The sequence below is a fragment of the Zingiber officinale genome, chromosome 6B, assembly GCF_018446385.1.
Source record: "Zingiber officinale cultivar Zhangliang chromosome 6B, Zo_v1.1, whole genome shotgun sequence".
NCBI lineage: Eukaryota > Viridiplantae > Streptophyta > Magnoliopsida > Zingiberales > Zingiberaceae > Zingiber > Zingiber officinale.
In genome coordinates, this window is record NC_055996.1 from 77,357,804 (window position 1) to 77,379,168 (window position 21,365).

General features: G+C 33.4%; 2 protein-coding genes and 1 long non-coding RNA gene across 4 annotated transcripts; all 3 read left to right on the forward strand.

Annotated features, from left to right (window-relative positions):
• The first annotated feature begins 14,945 nt into the window (after positions 1-14,945).
• On the forward strand, positions 14,946-15,811 carry LOC121990318 (uncharacterized protein At4g15970-like). The gene is made up of 2 exons (XM_042544474.1): positions 14,946-15,524; positions 15,670-15,811. The coding sequence occupies exons 1-2, from the start codon at positions 15,153-15,155 to the stop codon at positions 15,733-15,735; spliced, it is 438 nt and encodes a 145-aa protein (XP_042400408.1). The 5' UTR covers positions 14,946-15,152; the 3' UTR covers positions 15,736-15,811.
• Positions 15,812-15,859: 48 nt separating this feature from the next.
• LOC121990319 (myb-related protein 2-like) lies at positions 15,860-17,046 on the forward strand. 2 transcript variants are annotated; one of them, XM_042544475.1, is made up of 6 exons: positions 15,860-16,109; positions 16,182-16,386; positions 16,470-16,546; positions 16,639-16,696; positions 16,759-16,849; positions 16,927-17,046. In XM_042544475.1, exons 1-6 carry the CDS (start codon positions 16,068-16,070, stop codon positions 17,036-17,038), a joined length of 585 nt encoding a protein of 194 aa, XP_042400409.1. In that variant the 5' UTR covers positions 15,860-16,067; the 3' UTR covers positions 17,039-17,046. The 2 variants fall into 2 exon arrangements, with proteins under 2 accessions (XP_042400409.1, XP_042400410.1); XM_042544476.1 differs by having other exon boundaries at positions 16,937-17,046.
• Positions 17,047-18,503: 1,457 nt separating this feature from the next.
• Positions 18,504-20,442, forward strand: LOC121990320. The gene is made up of 6 exons (XR_006114547.1): positions 18,504-18,733; positions 18,808-19,165; positions 19,257-19,737; positions 19,802-19,892; positions 19,987-20,058; positions 20,173-20,442. It is a non-coding gene; the product is annotated as an uncharacterized LOC121990320 (long non-coding RNA).
• The last annotated feature ends 923 nt before the right edge of the window (positions 20,443-21,365 follow it).

Genomic DNA, 21,365 nt, shown 5'->3' on the forward strand with positions numbered 1-21,365 from the left:
TCATGCTCATGTGGATTTGTAGGCCTAGTAAGTTGTAGATTCTATAGGTTTAGTTTTAATCGCTGTTTTTAGGAGTTTATTCATCATGATGTTGCCCTATAATTGTTAGAGTGTATACTAAAAGTCTAGTTTTTTGTAAAAATTTATTATGAAATAAAGAATCACATTGGTCAAATGTCTACATTTATATGCTAAGTGTAGTTATTCAATTAATTTATATTATAGATAACATGGTGTGTGGTGTCACACACAGAAGATCATGTTATCAATTCCTTATAAATTATAAACAATAGCTCATGACTAATATGGATAGGAACAAACCATTGGAATAGTCGTAGTATAATTTGGTATTAGTTTATCTTGACTATAAAATTACACTAGTACACTCTGAGTGTATTGAGCAGGACCATTTTGTTGGTGCGGTTAGCACTAACGATTTAACCCAGGTTTTGATGAATGACAAATAAGTTAAGTTAGTTTTGTTGTTGTCTGACACTTTGATCGAGTGTGCAGGAGAAGTCCAGACAGGTCGACGGGTTGACCGGATGTCTGGCACGAAGTCCAGCTAGGTCGACGGGCTGACCGGATAGCTGGTGAGAAGTCCAAGCGGGTCGACGGGCTGACCGGACGCTTGGCGAGAAGTCCAGCTAGGTCGACGGGCTGACCGGATAGCTGGCGAGAAGTCCAAGCGGGTCGACGGGCTGACCGGACGCTTGGAGAGAAGTCCAGATGGGTCGACAGGCTGACCGGACGTCTGGCAGGTAAGTGAGGTAAGTCACTGGAGGGGAGTGACTGCGAGGACGCATTCCCGGGAAGGGAACATTAGGCGTCGATCCGACTTAGATCCATTTCAGATGTCTAAGTCGAGATCGTGACTAGATTCCGGTCTCGGAAAGACGGAATTTAAGTCATACTAACTTATGCTAATTCATACTATTATAAATGTGCTAATAATCTATGTTGCAGGGTATATATTGCCTCGGACTAACTTTGTTTTGCAGGAAAAGGGATTTTTCTGGAACAAGGTGGTCCGGGCGCCCGGAAGGCAAATTATATCCAGCCGAGTCGTCGCCACGTGGAGCATCACGGTTTGTGCAGCTACGTCGCATTCCAGGTGCCCGGAAGGAATCCAGGCGCCCGAAAGGAATCCAGGCGCCCGGAATAGCATATAAAAGAAGCCCCAGGCAGGAGCTTCAAAAAAAATTCATCTGAGAACTCTTCTACTGCTGGTCTTGCTGCTCGACGTTCAGTACGACGCCAACAACGCTCCGACAAAGTGCTCCTTCGATTTTTTATTTAATTTCCTTGTCGGTATTGCTTTATTTTCACTAGCATTTCCTGTATTCATTTTGTAATCATATTTCGACTTGTTAGTGATTGCCCAACGAAAGTGGTCAAGGACCACGGGCCTTCGAGTAGGAGTCGTCACAGGCTCCGAACGAAGTAAAAAACATTTGTGTCTATTTTACTTTTCCGTTGCGTTTATACTCTAAGTTTTCGAATCGATATTCACCCCCCCCTCTATCGAATCTAACGGTCCTACAAGTGGTATCAGAGCAGGTACCGCTCTGATTTGGTGCAACCACCAATCAGGCAAAGGGGGGACTTTTTTTAAAGAAAAAGTAGATATCGTTTGTCTTTAAAATAAAACCTTACGCCTTTCGTTTTTTCCCTCCAAAACGGTTTTTGAAAAATACATCGCCATCTTTTCACCATTATTTAGTATTTAAAAAATATTACATTTTCAAAATTTTGAAATAATATTTTTTCAAATATTTTATTAATATTTTAATAATATTTTATTATTTTTCCCGAAAATAGTGAAATATTATTTTTTTCAGCACTGCTAATCCAAGACCAAGTCTTGGGATTTTTTTCTGTTTCTCTGTGTGCAAGAATAATGACTCTTCAAGAAGGACGGAACCCCTGCGAACCACCACCATACGATCATGAAGACTTCAACTACTGGAAGCGCTTAATGGAATGCTTCTTAGGAAGCGTAAACATTGATTATTGGCTGATATTGAGAAAACCTTCTCAGAACTCGGAACTGAACAAAAAGGTAAGTAACATTATTTGTAATGTTTTACCTAACAATATTTTATGCAGATTAGAAAAGTACAAGAATGCATATGAGCTGTGGACCCAGTTGATCAAGCTTCACGAGATGCCGATAGAGCTAGAAGATCAAGTTAAAGTCGAATCCGGACTCGAGTCAGATCCAACGGAGAAGCCTGCTGAATTAAGGGTTGCGCTCAAGGTTAGTAATATTTACCAAAATACCCTTGCTAGTAATAGTTTAAAATATGCGCCTGTTAATTTGGATATGTCTGAAAGTATATGTGAAAATAGTGTACATGACAGTACTTGCAAAAATACCTCTAGGATATTTTCTGATAAAACAAATATAATTAATTTAGAAAATACAGAAAATCTGAAAATAATTAATAAATCAAAAAATTTGAATTTAAACCTAAACAAATTTGAAAATTCAAACAAAAAAGATAACAAGGTCAATATTGATCTAGATAAAATTAATAAATTATTTAATCTAGACAATATTAATCTAGAAAATGCTATCCAAAACCAAGATAATTTAATTAATAAGAAATTAAACTTTAAAGATAAAACTAATCTAATAAATTCAATTAACCATATCAATTTAAAAGGCAAAGAAAATATAAGGATAAAATCAAACACTTTGATAAAATCAAAACGGAATTTAACAAACTTAAAATTAAATGTTAAAGATAACATATTAAACAAAAATAATCTAGAAACTTCAAAATTAACAATTAATAAAAAGCTAAAAGATAAACCGTTAAGAAAATATAATTCAAACAGTTTAGTTAATTCAAATTTAAAAATAAATAAAAACTTAAATTTTAAAAATAAGCTATTAAAGAAAGATAATTCAATTAACCCAATAAAATTGAAATTGAAAGAAAATTCAAATATTAAATACACTCTCTTAAAGAAAGATAATTTGACTAATTTAATTAATTCAAAATTAAAAACTTGAATCTAAATTATAAATTAAACATTAAATTTTAACCAAAACTTAACTATAATAAACCCAGAACTAAAAACTAAATTAATGGCCAATAATTCAGGGGGAGGCTCCAGAATAGCCGGCACCTCCAAAACTAACTTACCCGACAGGGTAACCCTAACCAACCTACCCGAAAAGGGTAACCCCAACCAACCTACCCGACAGGGTAATTAGGACTAGTTAAAGAGGGTTCAAGTTAAACTTGAATCATGGTACTGGTGAAGTTTTTTGATGATAGTACGTTGGGGAAGCTTGGGCATCGCATGTCTAGAAAGATATGGCTTCAATCTGGTGCATTTGGCCAAGTGGAACCGACCGAAGCTACCTTTAAATGGATCCTAACTAGTTAGACCAAGGTTTAATACTAAGCTCCGTGGATAGGACTATTCGGAAAACCTCGAAAGGTTGGTTACTTCTAATGACGTCCAAGTGACTCACCAAGCTTAGAAGTTTATCCGAAAAATGCCTATTTGTTGAGACCAAAGCTAAACCTGAATCTAACACAAGTTAAACCAAACTCTGTAATTAAATCTAATTCATCTCAGTAAATTATAAGATTCCCTGATTGATAATCTAGATCGGGTGAGATGAATAAGGATTAAATTAATTAATTTTCAAACGAAATTAAAATTAATTAATTTTCAAACGAAATTAAAATTAAATTTGGAATTTCAAATTCAAATTAAATTAAAATTAATTAAAATTAATTTTTTTTTAAAAAAAAAATCTATTTTAAAGATTAAAATTAATTTTTTTTAACTTAAAAATTTATTCTAAAACTTTTTTTTTTAACTTAAAAATTTATTTTAAAACTAATTTTTTTTTAACTTAAAAATTTATTATTTTAAAATAAAAATTTTATTTTAACCTAAAAATTATTTTAAATTAAAAAATTTATTTTACCCTAAAAATTATTTTAACTTAATTATTTAAAAAAAAACTATTTTAAAATTCTTTAAAAAATATTTTTTAAAAATTCTTTAAAAACTATTTTAAAAATTATTTAAAAACAATTTTTTAAAATTCTTTAAAAACTATTTTAAAAATCCTTTAAAAACTATTTTAAAATTCTTTAAAAATTATTTGAAAAATTCTTTAAAAACTATTTTTAAAATTCTTTAAAAATTATTTGAAAAATTCTTTAAAAACTATTTTTAAAATTCTTTAAAAACCATTTTTAAAATTCTTTGAAAACTATTTTTTAAATTCTTTAAAAACTATTTTTTTAAATTCTTTAAAAAACTATTTTTAAAATTCTTTAAAAACTATTTTTAAAAATTCTTTAAAAACTATATTTTAAAATTCTTTAAAAACTATTTTTTTAAAAAAAAAATTCTTTAAAAACAATTTTTTAAAATTCTTTAAAAACAATTTTAAAAATTCTTTAAAAACTATTTTAAAAATTCTTTAAAAACTATTTTAAAAATTCGTTAAAAACTATATTAAAAATTCTTTAAAAACTATTTTTAAAATTCTTTAAAAATTATTTGAAAAATTCTTTAAAAACTATTTTTAAAATTCTTTAAAAACTATTTTTAAAATTCTTTAAAAACTATTTTTTAAAATTCTTTAAAAACTTTTTAAAAAAATTCTTTAAAAACTCTTTTAAAAATCATTTTAAAAACTTTAAAAAATTCTTTTAAAAATTTTTTAAAACATTTTAAAAATTATTTTAAAAACTCTTTTAAAAATCATTTTCAAAACTTTAAAAAATTCTTTTAAAACATTTTAAAAATTGTTTTAAAAACTCTTTTAAAAATCATTTTAAAAACTTTAAAAAATTCTTTTAAAAATTATTTTAAAACATTTTAAAAATTATTTTAAAAACTCTTTTAAAAATCATTTTAAAAACTTTAAAAAATTCTTTTAAAAATTGTTTTAAAACATTTTAAAAACTCTTTTAAAAATCATTTTAAAAACTTTAAAAAATTCTTTTAAAAATTATTTTAACATTTTAAAAATTATTTTAAAAACTCTTTTAAAAAATCATTTTAAAAACTTTAAAAAATTCTTTTAAAAATTATTTTAAAACATTTTAAAAACTCTTTTAAAAATCATTTTAAACTTTAAAAAATTCTTTTAAAATTTATTTTAAAACATTTTAAAAATTATTTTAAAAACACTTTTAAAAATCATTTTTAAAAAAACTTTAAAAAATTCTTTTAAATTATTTTAAAACATTTTTAAAAATTATTTTAAAAACTCTTTTAAAAATCATTTTAAAAACTTTAAAAATTCTTTTAAAACCTTTTAAAAATTATTGTTATTTTAAAAATTATTTAAAAAAAAAACTTTTAAAAATCATTTAAAAAATATTTTAAAAATCATTTTAAAACTATCTAAAAATTTTGTATCATTTTGAAAAATTCTTCTTATTTTTTCACTATAATGAAATTTTGTTATTTCTATAGCTTATTTTCACTTTAAAAATTATTATTTTGACTTTAAACTCATTTTTAATCTTAAACATCATTTTAACCTTAAAATTAATTTTTAATTTGACTTAACTAAAAATTAAATTATAAATTAAAACTTAATATTGAAATTACAATTAAAATTAAAATTTTTAACTTAAACTTAAAATTAAACTTAAACTTAAATTAACCACTAATATTAATTTAAATCTAAAATCAAAACTGAATCAAACATATGTTAATTGACATAAAACATATTATAAAAATCATTTTAAATTCCTTTTAAATGCTGTTTTAGAAATCCCTTTAAATTTTTTTTAATAATAATAATAATTATAACTAACACTTTCATTGACCAACTCAATCAAGTAATATGAAATTTAAATTATTTCACTAAGTATTAAATTATTAAATCAAGTAAAAACTAATCAATAAATTATTGATAATGCTTAACTGTTGTTGAATTAATAAAATCTTATCTTATTTAACCTTAAACTAAAGTTAAGCACCTGAATCTAAAATTAATTAATAATTGATTAATCAAATTCAAATAAACAGTTATACCAAGGATATAGAGATAATAATATATGTATTACTAAATTAGACAAATGTGTTAGGGCTTTGAAATTTAACACAACCAAACCTTAGTATTAAAGGGGAGATATTAAATTAAGGGGAGTAACCAATTCAGGGGGAGGTTCAATTTCTTTTAAATCCCCTAGAAAAATTAATAAATAAGGAGGATTAATAAATTAAAGGAATATCAAATTCAGGGGGAGGTTTATTTTTTAATTATCTCCTTAAGCGTTATTTTTTAATCTTCTCTTTAAAATCTCTCTAGAAAATTCTACCTCATTTAAAAAAAAAAAATTACTTTGAATATTTTTAGCAAATATTTTCAAAATTTTAAGTATCAAGTTCAGGGAGAGAAATTAATTAAAATTTTGTGTGTTTGAAAAATGCTTTTTTACATCTATTCTAAAACTAACATATTTTTAAAACACCAGTTTTCAAAAAGTTAAATTTAACTAAGTTTAATCCCACCTAATTATTAAACCTGATTTTAAAAGTTGAATATTGCAAATTTAAACTTATTCAGTTTTGTAACATATGCTTGAAAATTCAACTTTCCAAACTTAGCTTTTATCAAATTAGCCTTAAAAATTTTACTTCTTGAAAAATTATTCTTACTTGTTTAATTTTTGCTTTGTTTTGAAAAATCGAAGTTGAAAATTTACCTTTTTGAAAAGTAAATGTTACTTAAACATGAAAAGTAAATTTGAAAAACCTGATTTGAAAATTTTTACACGCTTGAAAAGTTAAACTTGATTAACTTTAAATTTATACTTTTCAAAATTCAACTTGTCTCCCCCAAGTCAACTTGACTATTTTTTTAACTTGGTGTTAAAAATTGTACTTTTATCTTTCAATTTTAAACCAAACTTAGATATGTTTCATAATTTGATTACTTTTTACAGTAACTCTACACTATGATTGTTTACCCTTGCTTATTTTTGATGAATGCCAAAGGGGGAGGGTTGGGTGGTTAAGTTAGCTAAACCAATTTGAAAATACAAACTAACTTTAAAACCACATAAATGCATGTTTTTTCTTGCATATGTTTTCACTAACTTAACCAGGTTGTCATTCCATCAAAAAGGGGGAGATTGTTGGTGCGGTTAGCACTAACGATTTAACCCAGGTTTTGATGAATGACAAATAAGTTAAGTTAGTTTTCTTGTTGTCTGACACTTTGATCGAGTGTGCAGGAGAAGTCCAGACAGGTCGACGGGTTTGACCGGATGTCTGGCACGAAGTCCAGCTAGGTCGACAGGCTGACCGGATAGCTGGCGAGAAGTCCAAGCGGGTCGACGGGCTGACCGGACGCTTGGCGAGAAGTCCAGCTAGGTCGACGGGCTGACCGGATAGCTGGCGAGAAGTCCAAGCGGGTCGACGGGCTGACCGGACGCTTGGCGAGAAGTCCAGACGGGTCGACGGGCTGACCGGACGTCTGGCAGGTAAGTGAGGTAAGTCACTGGAGGGGAGTGACTGCGAGGACGCGTTCCCGGGAAGGGAACATTAGGCGTCGATCCGACTTAGATCCATTTCGGATGTCTAAGTCGAGATCGTGACTAGATTCCGGTCTCGGAAAGACGGAATCTAAGTCATACTAACTTATGCTAATTCATACTATTATAAATGTGCTAATAATCTATGTTGCAGGGTATATATTGCCTCGGACTAACTTTGTTTTGCAGGAAAAGGGAGTTTTCTGGAACAAGGTGGTCCGGGCGCCTGGAAGGGATCCGGGCGCCCGAAAGGCAAATTATATCCAGCCGAGTCGTCGCCACGTGGAGCATCACGGTTTGTGCAGCTACGTCGCATTCCAGGCGCCCGGAACAGCATAGAAAAGAAGCCCCAGGCAGGAGCTTCAAAAAAAATTCATCTGAGAACTCTTCTACTGCTGGTCTTGCTGCTCGACGTTCAGTGCGACGCCAACAACGCTCCGACAAAGTGCTCCTTCGATTTTTTATTTAATTTCCTTGTCGGTATTGCTTTATTTTCACTAGCATTTCCTGTATTCATTCTGTAATCATATTTCGACTTGTTAGTGATTGCCCAATGAAAGTGGTCAAGGACCACGGGCCTTCGAGTAGGAGTCATCACAGGCTCCGAACGAAGTAAAAAACATTTGTGTCTATTTTACTTTTTCGCTGTGTTTATACTCTAAGTTTTCGAATCGATATTCACCTCCCCTCTATCGAATCTAACGGTCCTACACATTTAAGATAAGTTCTTTTTATACTGACTACATAAAAGAACAAGACCTTTGTTATTATGGAAGTGTGTGCTCTTAATCATGATATAATAACAAGCACATATACTCAATATTCATTTCTTTAATTTATCAAAGAGTGTGATTTAGTTCGATAAATCAATAGGCCCGATAAGTTGGGAAATAGTATTATTTATATGGTGTGTTGTTGATTATAGAATGAAACTGTGCCCTAGGAATCTAGGTTGATGATGTCCCCTTAAGGAGCTCATAAGGATTGTCATGTAAACCCTGCAGGTGGACTTAGTCCGACATGACAATGAAGATGAGTGGTACTACTCTTGGAGCTAGATATTAATAAAGTGAGTTATCAGTAACTTATTTAATTAGTGGGCATTCTATATCTTAAACAAAGGGAGACTAACACACTCATGATAAGAAGGAGCACATATAGTAATATGGGATTGGTGCAGTAGTTTAATAATAACTCTTTAGTGGAATGAGATATTATTGATGAACTCGAGTTGGGTGTTCAGGGCGAACACGGGAAGCTCAAGTTCAATGTGAGACCAAAACCAATTCCTCCTCTCGGTCCTTGTCGTAGTCTCTTATTTATAAAGTCTTATACCCACCTATACCCACCTTCTTACCCATCCTTAGGTGGACGGCCAAGCCAAGCTTGGAGCCCAAGCAAGGGCCGGCCAAGACATAACTTGGATGGGTTGAAGTGTGGCCGGCCTAGCTTGAACCCAAGCTTAGGTGGCCGGCCACAATAAATTAAAAGGATTTTATTTTTTAAAAATCTTTCCTTATGTGGAAGTCATGGTTTTAAAAGAGAGTTTAAAATTTAAATCTTTCCTTTTATAGTTTTCTACAAAAATTAAGAGAAAGTTTGATATCTTTCCTTATTTGTAGTTAAAAAGAAGATTTTAATTTTTGATAAAACTTTCCTTTTTAACCATCCTCATGATTTTAAAAGAGAGTTTTAAAATTAAATCATGCCTTTTATAGCTTTCTACAAAAGATTAAGAGAAAGCTTTGATATCTTTCCTTATTTGTAGTTAAAAGAAAGATTTTAATTTTAGAGAAAATTTTTCTTTTTGTAAATTATCCACATGTTTTAATAGAGATATTTTAATTTATAAAAGTTTCCTTTTATAACCAACCATGAAGGGAATTTTTAAAAAGAGAAAATTTTATTTTAAAATTTTCGGAAACAAATTAGGAAGTTTTAATTTTGTGTTTAAAACTTTCCTTCCTTGGAGGATTTAATATGGCCGGCCACATCCATAGAAGAAAAGGAAATTTTTTATCAATTAAATTTTTCTTTCATTGGCAAGGAAAATAAGGAAGTTTTTATTAAAACTTTCCTAATTTGCCAAGACTAAGGAATATAAAAGAGAGGGTAGAGGTGTCTCACCTCATAACAATATATGATCTAGTATTCCTCTCTTCTCTTCCTTGTGGTGGTTGGTCCTTATCTTCTTCCTCTCCTCCTTTTCTTCTTCTTTGGTGGCCGGAGGCATCAACTCTCAAGGAGCTTGTTGGTGGCCGGACTTTGCTTGGAGAAGAAGTAGAGAAAGGAGACTTTGTTTCTTAACATCCCTTGGAGCTTGGTTGGTGGCCAAAAGTTCTTCATCTCTTGAAGATTGGTGGTGGCCGAAACTTGCTTGGAGAAGAAGGAAGCTTGGGTGGATTCTCGTCTCGGTAGATCATCACCCACACGACGTCCGAGATAAGAAGAGGAATACGACAGAAGATCGTGAGGTCTATAAGCTACAAAAGGTATAACTAGTTATTAGTTTCCACATCATAACTAGTTCATCTTTTTTTTTAGATCTTGAAATACCAAACACAAGAGGCTTGTGATTCTAGGTTTTCGAATTTATGATTCGAGTTTGTGTTTCTTTTGTTTTTTTTTTATCTTGTGATTCGATTGTTCTTAATGGTTAAACCTAGGGTTACTATAAGGAGATTATATATTGAATTTCGTAGAAAGACTTTGTCTTGGAAGTTGTGGATGCTCCCATAACCAAGAAGGCCTAGTGCCTCGCCATGTTTAACCTGGAAGCCGATCTCTAAAATAAATATTTAATCAAATTTATAACATAGGTGGATTTGGATTAATAATGTTAAGCATCATTTGCGATCCAAGTCTAAACCTCTAAGAACAGATAAATTGAATTTGGAATCAATAATGTTAAGTTCTGTTTGCGATTCCAAATTTAATTTCTAAAGAACACAATAGGTTGTTAGGAATGGTTCAGGACTTGTACAAAATTTTTGTACAGGGGAAGCAGTACGATATTCTGAGTAGCAACCAACAATTGGTATCAGAGCTAGGGTTTGCCTTTGTGTGTTTGATTTTCAGTTTAATTATCCACATGTCATACATAATTTAGGCAGGATAATAGTAGGATATGCTAACTCTGTGGTTGCAGACTCCAACTATTATGGCTTATAGTGATTGTGTGTGATTGGACCCTTGGACATGTCAAGGGCATTTTATGTGTGTGCATGATTGTATGTATTAAATACAGCAGGTGCTGTATTAGTTTTAGGATTTTACATTTTTATTTCGATCTAGATTACATGTACATTCCTTTGTAGAATATAGGATCGATATATGTAAAATTCTATTTTTATCGCGGATCGTATCCTTGCGAGACGTGGTACTATTTGTGGACCAGAGGCATAGCGGAAATAGAAGCAAGATAGATGCGGCGAATAGACCCGATTGCTGTGGCTAAAGATGACAGCAGCTAGGGTTGCCAACACACAGAGGACAGTGATGAAAAAGGTCATAATAGTTGGAAAATTATTTTTCCATATTTATTACTTTATTTACTGTGATGTGTGTGTGCATGATAAAATCCTCATCTTAAATAACTAAGTGGGAGAGGGATTAGTAAATAAATTCCACAGTCTCCATTACTGGTTTGTAAGTGATGCAACAAACTTGCGTGTTGGCTCTGAGTGCCTCCCTCCACAACGGATGAGTTTATTTGCGGATCACTAGATCAAACTTCCTTTATGGATGGTTATAGGAAATTATTTAGGAGCGTGTGATCTTCTCCAACTGAAGGGGCACAATCCTATTTAATGGACTAAGTATCAAGTAATGGTACACACTTAGGCACATTTAATAGTATCCTCCCCAACGGAGTCACTGCTATTATTTGTGTGACCAAAGAAATACCAACTATTAATTTTATTTGTCATAAAGTTAGGATGACAAGAATAAAATTTATGGGTAAAACCTCCTCTTACAAATGTTTGAATTTGTATATGTCCACACTAACGTGGCATACAAAATTCATGGTGTTTTGAGGTGTTGGTAAATTTAAATAGTATTATTTGAGGAATCAATATTATTCTAAATTTAGAGTCTTGACCAATAGTTTATTTTGTGATTCTTAGGATGACTTTCAACCCATTGACTATTATACTGAAAGAGAACAAACTTACTGGTCCCAACTACATAGATTGGAAAAGAAACCTGGACATTGTCATAACTGCTGAAGGCTATAAGTTTGTACTGTTAGAGGTCTGCCCTAATGTGCTTAATAGTGATTCTAGTGAAGAGGAGATTGAGTATCATAAGAAATGGGTAAAGGCAGATGAGATGGCATGGTGTTACATTTTGGTTTCAATATCAAATGTGTTGCAACATCAGCATCAGGACTTACCAACTGCTTATGACATGATGTACAATCTCAAGGAACTCTTCGGACACTAGAATCGGGTTGATAGGCAAGACTATATGACCTCTAGGTACTGGACTAAAAGCAGGAATGAAGAAGTCGAAAGACAAGTGCTTCATTTGTAAGCAGTCTGAACATTTGTAGGTGGACTGTCCTCGTAGGAAGAGAACAATATAGGTATATCTTATTCTCTAGTAGTTGAAACATATTTAGTGGTGTTATCTACCGGTACCTGATGTGTAGATATGATAACCATTGATCATCTCTACAAATCATTGCAGGGGTTCCAGGAAACCTGACAACTACACGAAGGAGAAATCACTGTTTACATGGCCAATGCTACAGAAGTAGCAGCTGTTGCAGTGGGAGATATTTATAGGAATAAAATATTGGTTTTAAGAAATTATCTTTACATACCAAGTTTTAGAAAGAACTTGATTTCAGTTTCTAAATAATACAAGGATAGATATTCTGTCTATTTATGATAGCAAAGGTGTTATCAAAGAAAATAGGGAAGTTATCTATTCTGGTACATTTGTTGACAATTTGTATACTCTAAATCCAATAACTCCCATAAAGCAACAAATGGAAATTAAAAACACATCTTCTAATTCTAATAATAGAAAGGAACCTTCAGAAATGAATCAAATATATCTTTGGCATCTAAGGCTTGGTCATATTAATTTGAGTAGGATTCAAAGGCTAATAGTCAATGGACTCTTGGGTTTATTAGTGTTGGAAAACTTTCCAACTTGCGAATCTTGCTTGGAAGGTAAAATGACCAAGAAACCTTTTAAGGCCAAGGGGTATAGAGCCAAAGATGTGTTGGAACTGATTCATTCTGATTTGTGTGGTCCTATGTCTATCCAGGCAAGAGGTGATTTCGAATATTTTGTCTCTTTTATAGATGACTATTCGAGATATGAGTACATTTACTTGATGCGCCGCAAGTCTGAATGCTTTGATAAGTTCAAAGAGTACAAGGCTGATGTGGAGAAACATCATGGTAAAAGTATCAAGACACTACGATCTGATCATGGTGGTGAATACCTCTTTGGAGAGTTTAGGAATTACTTATCAGAGGTCGGGATTCAATCCCAATTGTCTGCACCTGGTACACCCCAACAGAATGGTGTGGCAGAAAGAAGGAATAGAACTCTTATGAAAATGGTTAGATCAATGATGAGTTATTCAGAATTACCAGATTCATTTTGGGGATATGCTCTGGAAATAACAGTGTACATTCTGAAAATGGTACCTTCTAAATCAGTACCCTTTACTCCCATGGAATTATGGAATGGACGTACGCCTAATCTGAGTCATATTCGGATATGGGGTAGTCCAGCACATGTGCTGAAGGGAGATACTGACAAGTTGGAATCACGTACAGAAGTTTGTCTGTTTGTAGGATATCTAAGGGAACGAAAGGTGGTTTGTTTTATAATCATAAAAATCAAAAGATCATTGTTAACACTAATGCTCAATTTTTAGAGGAAGATTATGTAATGAACCATAAGCCCATGAGTGAAATTGTTCTAGAAGAAATGCGAGAGGACATGCCTACTTTAGTACCAATAGTGCAAGATGAAATATCACAAGAAACTGCAACACGTATCACAAATAATACACAATAATAGACAGTGCCTCATCGTAGTGGGAGGGTTGTTAGACAACCTGAGAGATTCATGTTTTTGGGAGAGTCTTCGGACTTGGTCCCTGGTGAACATGAACCTGATCCCCGGACATATGACGAAGCACTCCTAGATAAAGATGCAGTATCTTGGCAAAGAGCGATGAACTTTGAAATAGAATCTATGTATTCTAACAAGGTCTGGGAGCTTGTAGAACCATCAAATAGTGTAAAAGTTATTGGATGTAAATGGATAAGAGGGATAGACAGGAAGGTGGAAACCTTCAAAGCTAGGCTTGTTGCGAAAGGGTACACTCAGAAAGATGGAATCGATTATAAGGAGACCTTTTCACCGGTAGTTATGCTTAAGTCTATCCGGATACTCTTATCCATTGCTGCTCATATGGATTATGAGGTTTGAAAAATGGATGTCAAGACAGCTTTCCTTAACGGAAGTCTTGAAGAAAACATCCATATGAAGCAACCAGAGGGGTTTATTGCAAAGGGCAAAGAGCATCTAGTATGTAAGCTCAATCGGTCTATTTATGCACTGAAGCAAGCTTTAAGGTCTTGGAACATCCGGTTTAATGAAGTAATTCAGTCATATGGATTTATTCAGTGTCCGGATGAGTCTTATGTATACAAGAAGTGTGATGGAAACGTGGTGGTATTTCTTGTACTATACGTAGATGACATTTTTGATAGTTGGAAACAATATCAAAGTGTTGTCGGAAGCAAGGGTATGGTTGTCTAAGCAATTTGATATGAAGGACTTGGGTGAATGCGCACATATTCTCGGGATCAAAGTAATAAAGGATCACAAGAAAAGAATGTTGTGCTTATCCCGAGCTTCATATATTGATACAATGCTAGCTCATTTTAGCATCACTATAACAAAAATGTTAAAAGACAACACCCGAAAGACAACGGTTTTAAAAGAAACTGTTGCGAATTTGATCAAAGATAACGGTTTTTGACAAAACCGTTGTCTTTGAACTCCCCATTAAATATAAAAGACAACGGTTTTGTGAAAACTGTTGTCATTAAGCGGCTTCATTTTAAATCAACAACACTTTTTACAACGGTTTTCTAAACCGTTGTCTTTATGCGCATTTTTAAGGGATACGACAACAGTTTAAATAAAACTGTTGTAATTTGACTTTGGTCTTTTTTTCTCCTCGCGCGCAGTTTTACTTTCCCTCCTTGAATATCTTTTCGGCGCCCTGTTTTCCCCTTCACGTTCCCGAACCCTAGCCATATTTCTTTCCCTTGCTCTTTGTGGGGGTTGTCGCCCTTTCGATCACCCTCCTCTACAGTGCCACCGCGCCTGTGGTTTTCATTTCCTCGACCTCCCGCCGAGTCTATTTCATCCATGCTTATCCTGTCATCCCGAAGCAGCAGCTGGCGGCTTCCGTTCCGCCTCCGAGTTTATATCCCCCGTCGGAGCTGCAGTATGAACCGGCGAGCTCTGCTCCTGCTGTTCTGCGGGATGTGACAGTGAGTGTTGCCTCTATTTTTTTCCCTCCCAGAAAAGAAAGATACTTTTTTAGGGTTCCGACGAAATGGTGATACTGCGATGACAGAAAAGCCAGGAAATGAGGTTGGAGAGGGTCCTGAAAGCAGCTGCTACCGCGGACAATGCGATGATAATAACCTCCTTGAATGTGTTCTGGTCCACGCCCGGATCTGTACTGGACGTGTTCCTGGAGAGCTTCCGCATCGGGACGGGACAAGAGAGCTGCTGAACCACCTGGTCATCGTCGCCATGGACGACAAGGCATACGAGCGGTGCGTCGTCGTGCACCGACACTGCTTAGACTTCAAGGTCGAGAGGGTAGACTTCTCCGCTGAGAAGGTGTTCAACTCGCCCAAATACTTAGACATGATGTGGGCGCGGCTTGATTTCCTGCGCCTGGTGCTGGAGAAAGGCTTCGACTTCGTCTTCTCGGTGAGTTCGACGACCTCTCCATTAAACAACAAAAACAAAGAAACAAAAAAAGAAGACATTATTTGATGGATTACTAAGGCCATTATTTTTCTCTTCAAGTTTAAAAATTCTCTTCACAAGTATATGCTTCTTTTTTCTTTAGTAGGCCTTTTATGAAAGCGAATGGATATTTATGGATCTATTCTCCTGCACATGTGATGCAACTAGTTAAAGTTGTTCCATGAAAAAGTTTCTTCTGCAGAATGAGTGCAAACTTTCACTTCATGAATTGAAAACTAAAGCTCCAGCACACGGTCCATATTAAAGGAAGGACAATATCTCTTTTTGTTCTCTGAAGATCGGATCGACTTAACTGCTTTATTCAAATAATTCCAAATTCTCTTTTGCAGCTGGCTTATAAAGAGTTTTGTACCATCCTTCAGCTGCAAGAGAAGTAGATGAGCCTTTGGGAAAATGATAGATCATAGATGTGCATGTCCTGGCATTCCAGAAATAAGAAGTAGATGAATCTAAAGCGACAAGTTTCAACTACTCAAAGATCTGATGTGCATAGGATTACCTGAAACAAAGGCAACAATAGATAAGGTAAGAAAAAGGAAAAGGGAAATCTTTGCTTCTATTTGATGATTGATGTGCATACTATTTCTTACCAAGCAGAAGGTGTATCATCAAGGCCACAACAACGTCGTTTCTTCTAGGGAAGCATTTCCTCCAGAGAGGCATTTGTTATTGCAACAATGGGGGAGCATTCCAGACGAATCGGGACTAGTGCTATCAACTGATGCAAAGCCAAGGTTGAAGTGGACACCTGAACTCCATGATAAATTCATAGAAGCAGTTAATCAACTTGGCGGAGCAGACAGTAAGTATACAAGAAAAATATATATAGAGCCAAGGCAACATACTTTGCATGATAGCAAACTAACTTGCTTAAGTGTAATGCAGAGGCAACACCAAAAGCAGTCATGAGACTCATGGGCGTTCCTGGACTGACAGTGTATCACCTAAAAAGCCATCTTCAGGTCCTGACTAACTAATTCCTTAATTCTTCTTCCTTAACTTTTCTTTATTCATTTTTATATTTGAAGACTATGCTTCTCTTGTTGAATTGCAGAAGTACAGACTCAGCAAAAATCTTCAACCTCAAGCAAACATGGGAAGTACTAAGAGTGGTAAGAGCAAATCCAAATTTATCAAACATAATGAGCTTGCAAGCTAATACATAATGCTGCAGTTGTAGGTTGTCAGCTAGCAGCAGAAATGACAGATGAAGGTAATAATAATATATCAGCCGTTACCAATACAAATATTGTTCCCCAGCCCAAGTAAGAGAACATCAACACTCATTTAATCTGATCATAATAATAATAAAAAATCTACAACTAAAAGAGCGCCATTTCAAGCCTATTCAGATAAATGAAGCACTTCAAATGCAAATTGAGGTACAAAGACAGCTACAAGAACAACTGGAGGTAAATTTTAGTCAACACGTAGTGTTAAGATTAGATCCATGATACCTTATTTGAGTTGATAAGAATTTAACAGAAAAAAGAAATGTTCTATTACAAATGGAGTCTCACTCATGTTCTATAAAATAAAAAGAAAAAAGAATTAAACTGGGTTTGCATCTTAGAATTGATATACTATGTGGTTACTCAGGTGTTTTTTAAAGTTAAAACATTTTTATGCGTTAAGTTTTCATTGACAAGTGGAGAGTGAACCAGATCTTAGACTTTGCTACCTTTTAATCTTACCTAGAGCGCACTCTAGATTTGAAACAGGGATGCAATTGGGATGATAAATGGTTGAGCTTAGTTACCTTGTTTTTTAGTGAATATTTGTAAGAGGATCTAGCTCCAAGCTGTAGTCTTACATGGATATCTCCATGTAGGAGAGCCACTATAAAACATGCATGTAAAGTTGCATCTTATAGATAATATCATATTGTCTTTTAGAAGAAAAAAAAAATCCTTTGCCTCATAGGACTGAGCTACAAAAGTTGTCCTTGCATGTAAAGTAGCATCTTATTGATAATGTCACATTATCTTTTAGAAGAAAAAAAATATTCCTTTCCTTTGTAGGAATGAGCTACAAAAGTTGTTTTCGATGAGAAATTTAGTTGTCACCATTGGAATGTCCATTATGAATGAATCCACATAATGTACATTAGAGGACAAGTAATCACTTTATCTATAAAGGATACACCAGGTTGGATCTCTTTGTGCATAATTCAAGGAACATCATGCACATAAGTTAGAGCGTTATTTATGATCAACAATAGCTCCTAACATGAAGAATTATTTGCTGCAACTTTAGATCTAAATAAATACCTTTTTTTCTTAACTTGACAAAGCTTTTTTTCTCTTCTTTTAATCCAATTCATAATTTTTGTGTTTGTGACTTTTTATATATACCTTTTACATTGAAATCTAATAAATAATGCAGTGAAATTGTTGTTGGTTACCTTTTTACCTGATTACTCTATAATAGGTTGATATAATCGCATTGGACTTCTCCCAAAAGCTACCTTTTTGTTTGAAGATTCCATCTATCAAGCTTGCTATTCAGGTGCTGTAAGTGCATCAGCATTACTTATCTGAGCTTGAAATGATTCAAAGTTTTGGCCAGATTCAATTCTGATAACTCTCATATTTTTTCATTTGCAGCGTAGACTATATTTTTTTCATTTTCATATGCAAAGGTGTAGTAAATCTTCTTTGTTTCCTTGTTGGATAACTTATATTTTATTACATGCTAACATGACATTTTCCCATGTGTGTGTGCACATTGTATTTTTTTTTTCTTTCATTCATCATATAGTAGATATAACCTTTTTCTGATGGATTGTTATTCTGATTGCATTCTACATTCTAAATTATAGGTTTATCAATCGTGTTTCTGAACTATTGGAGTTCTCACTCATCTTATGTGTTTGTTATGCTTTGTTTGTAATTTTATGTTTGTTTTTATTGACAGGTCACTGCTAGCTAATGCCATTAGGAAGAAACAGTTCTATAAGGAAACTGTCAGATTTGAAAGAGTCATACCGTCCAATCTCAACGGATTATATTCTACAGCTATGAATCTTTGGAAAACTTAAAAAATACTTGATTGTTTAGATTAATATAGCAAGTTATACATTCAGGGATGGAGTGAGCGAGGGTCAATTCCATCAAGTTCTACTATATGAATTAGATGCGATCAGAAAAGTAAATTTTTCAATCATTTGTACTACGATTCTTGTTTCAGTGTTTTTGTACTCAACACTCCATTTGTGTTTCAGACCTGTGCCTCTCTAGAACCAAACTATCAACCTCCAGTGACTTTTATGGTGGTCCAAAAATGGCATCACACTAGACTGTTTGCTAACAATCACGGTGACCACCAATTTGTTGATAAGAGTGGAAACATATTGTCTGGTTAGTTTAGTTGATAGCATGAATGCATCATTTTTAGGACAATTCTATTATATTTTTTTCAAACCTTGTTTTTTCAATGGAGCTTTCCATCCTTGAAATTCCAAGGACTGTTGTCAATTCTAAGATATGTCATCCTACTGAATTTGACTTCTACTTGCAGCCATGCAACATTCAAGTAACTCATCTCACAACTAATACCTTTTGTATGATGTACTTATTCAGGTAATTGTTGTAAAAATATATATGTGTTTATTATTCTTTCAGAATAAGTTTTTTCATATATATAATAGTGTCTTTCTTTTGATATCAACAGGTTGTTGATCTCCTAGTACCTTATCAAAAGGGTAGAAAGATTGGACTTTTATTTCTTGTTTTTATTTTTGGTAGAAAGTAATAAAGGAAACAATGCCTTCTAGTTTTAAGTATGAAATTTATTTCTTGTTTTTATTTTTGATTTCTCTTGCATGGCATAATGTTTTCTGCTTGATTTTTCTATTGGAGCAGCTCATGCTATCCGATGATTTTGGAAGAAGAGAAACAAAATACCAAAATGAAATCTTTCATTTTAAAACTTCATTCTTCTTGCATTTATAGTCTCCAGCTTTTCTTGGTGTTTAGAACAAAAGTGAAAAACTAGTTCAGCAATCCTATCATTGGATTAAGGTATTATTAATTTCCCCACTGTTAAAAACTGTTAAAAGACAACGGATTTTATCCTTCCACAATCAAGATTCATTCTCTGGTTGACAATCAGAAACTGAGATTGAAGCAGCAGATATTGAATACTATTTTAGGTACCTTAATATCTGTATGGTAATTTTTTTAGGTAGTTAATAATTTAAATTGTTTCTGCTGTAGCATGGATAATCTCTGTAAGGACATTTTTCTTCGTGGCAAGATGGATGATCAAGGTTGGGTTCCTATCTCATTGATTGCTACCTTTAACATGGTGAGTAATCCATGTGATTATGGATATCAGGAGTAATTCCATGTTCAAAAAATTTAACTGCCTCTACTTCCTAACACATCACAATAATATGTAGGTCAAAAGGGTGACAACGAGCATAGCGGTGATATTGAATGCTCTAAGAGATTCGACAGAACTTGAAATACATGTACTTCACCCCCATCTTTTCCCCTCTTGATTCTACTCTTATCAGTTATGTTTCTTAAATAATTCATCTTGGTATTTTTCTTCAAAACCTGTTCTTGCAATCATCTACAAGCAGAGAAAATTAGAAGACGAGAGGATTGGATGAGATGGTTACTGCCCTCGATGGAAAATCCAAATGGTCATGGTTCCACGCCTCACTTGACATTGAACCATGATGATTCAGTCATTCACCCCATGCAGACTCTCAGATTAGAGGAATCTTCGAGCCAGGCTACCATGAGTCGTACTCAAACTGAGGTAGCACTTGATAAGGGATCAGCATCCTGTAGCTGCAGTAGCCAGCAGGGTAGAGATCCAGCTCAACTAGAAGAACTTTGTTGCAGCAGTTCAGATCATGAAATAGGCAGTGACTGAATCATCATGAAATAGTCTTTTGGCTATTGTTCATTAGTTGTAAATAAAGTTTATTTATTTATTTGTATTGGGATAAATTTTATTTGATGAGATATGTTTCTTCTTTTGTGATTGTAATTCTTGTATAACTAACATTTTGAATGATATTGATGTGGGGAATATTCTTTCTTGATTATGATTCTTTATTATATTTTAAATTGAAATATGATATATTGGTATTAAAAGATAATAATTTAAAAGACAATGGTTTAAAATCGTTATTGTTGTCTATCACCCTCAAAGACAACGGTTAAAAACCGTGTCGTAGCCCCAAAAACGGTTGTAACTGGCATAAAAATGCTCTAAATTACAACGATTTTAAACCGTTGTCTTTTCATTAAAAGACAACGGTTTAAAACCGTTGCAAAACTGTTGTCTTTTCATTCAAAGACAATGGTTTAAAACCGTTGTCGCAGCCCCCCACTTTTAACAACACTGCCAATTACAACAGTTTTAAAGGCCTACAACAACGGTTTTTAACCGTTGTCTTTTAATATTTTTGTTGTAGTGCATGCAAGACTCCAAGAAAGGTTTTGTACCCTTAAGGCATGGAGTATCTTTATCTAAGGAGATGTCACCGAAGACATCAAAAGAGATAGAAGAGATGAAGGCAGTTCCTTATGTTTCAGCTATAGGAAGCCTAATGTATGCTATGATGTGCACGAGACCAGATATTTGTTTTACCGTGGGCATGGTTAGCAGATATCAAAGTAATCCAGGAGAGGGACATTGAACTGTCGTAAAACATATATTAAAGTACCTGAGAAGGACTAGAGATTATATGCTGGTATACCAAGCAGATGATCTGCTCCCTGTGGGTTACACGGATTCTGACTTCCAATCTGATAGGAACAA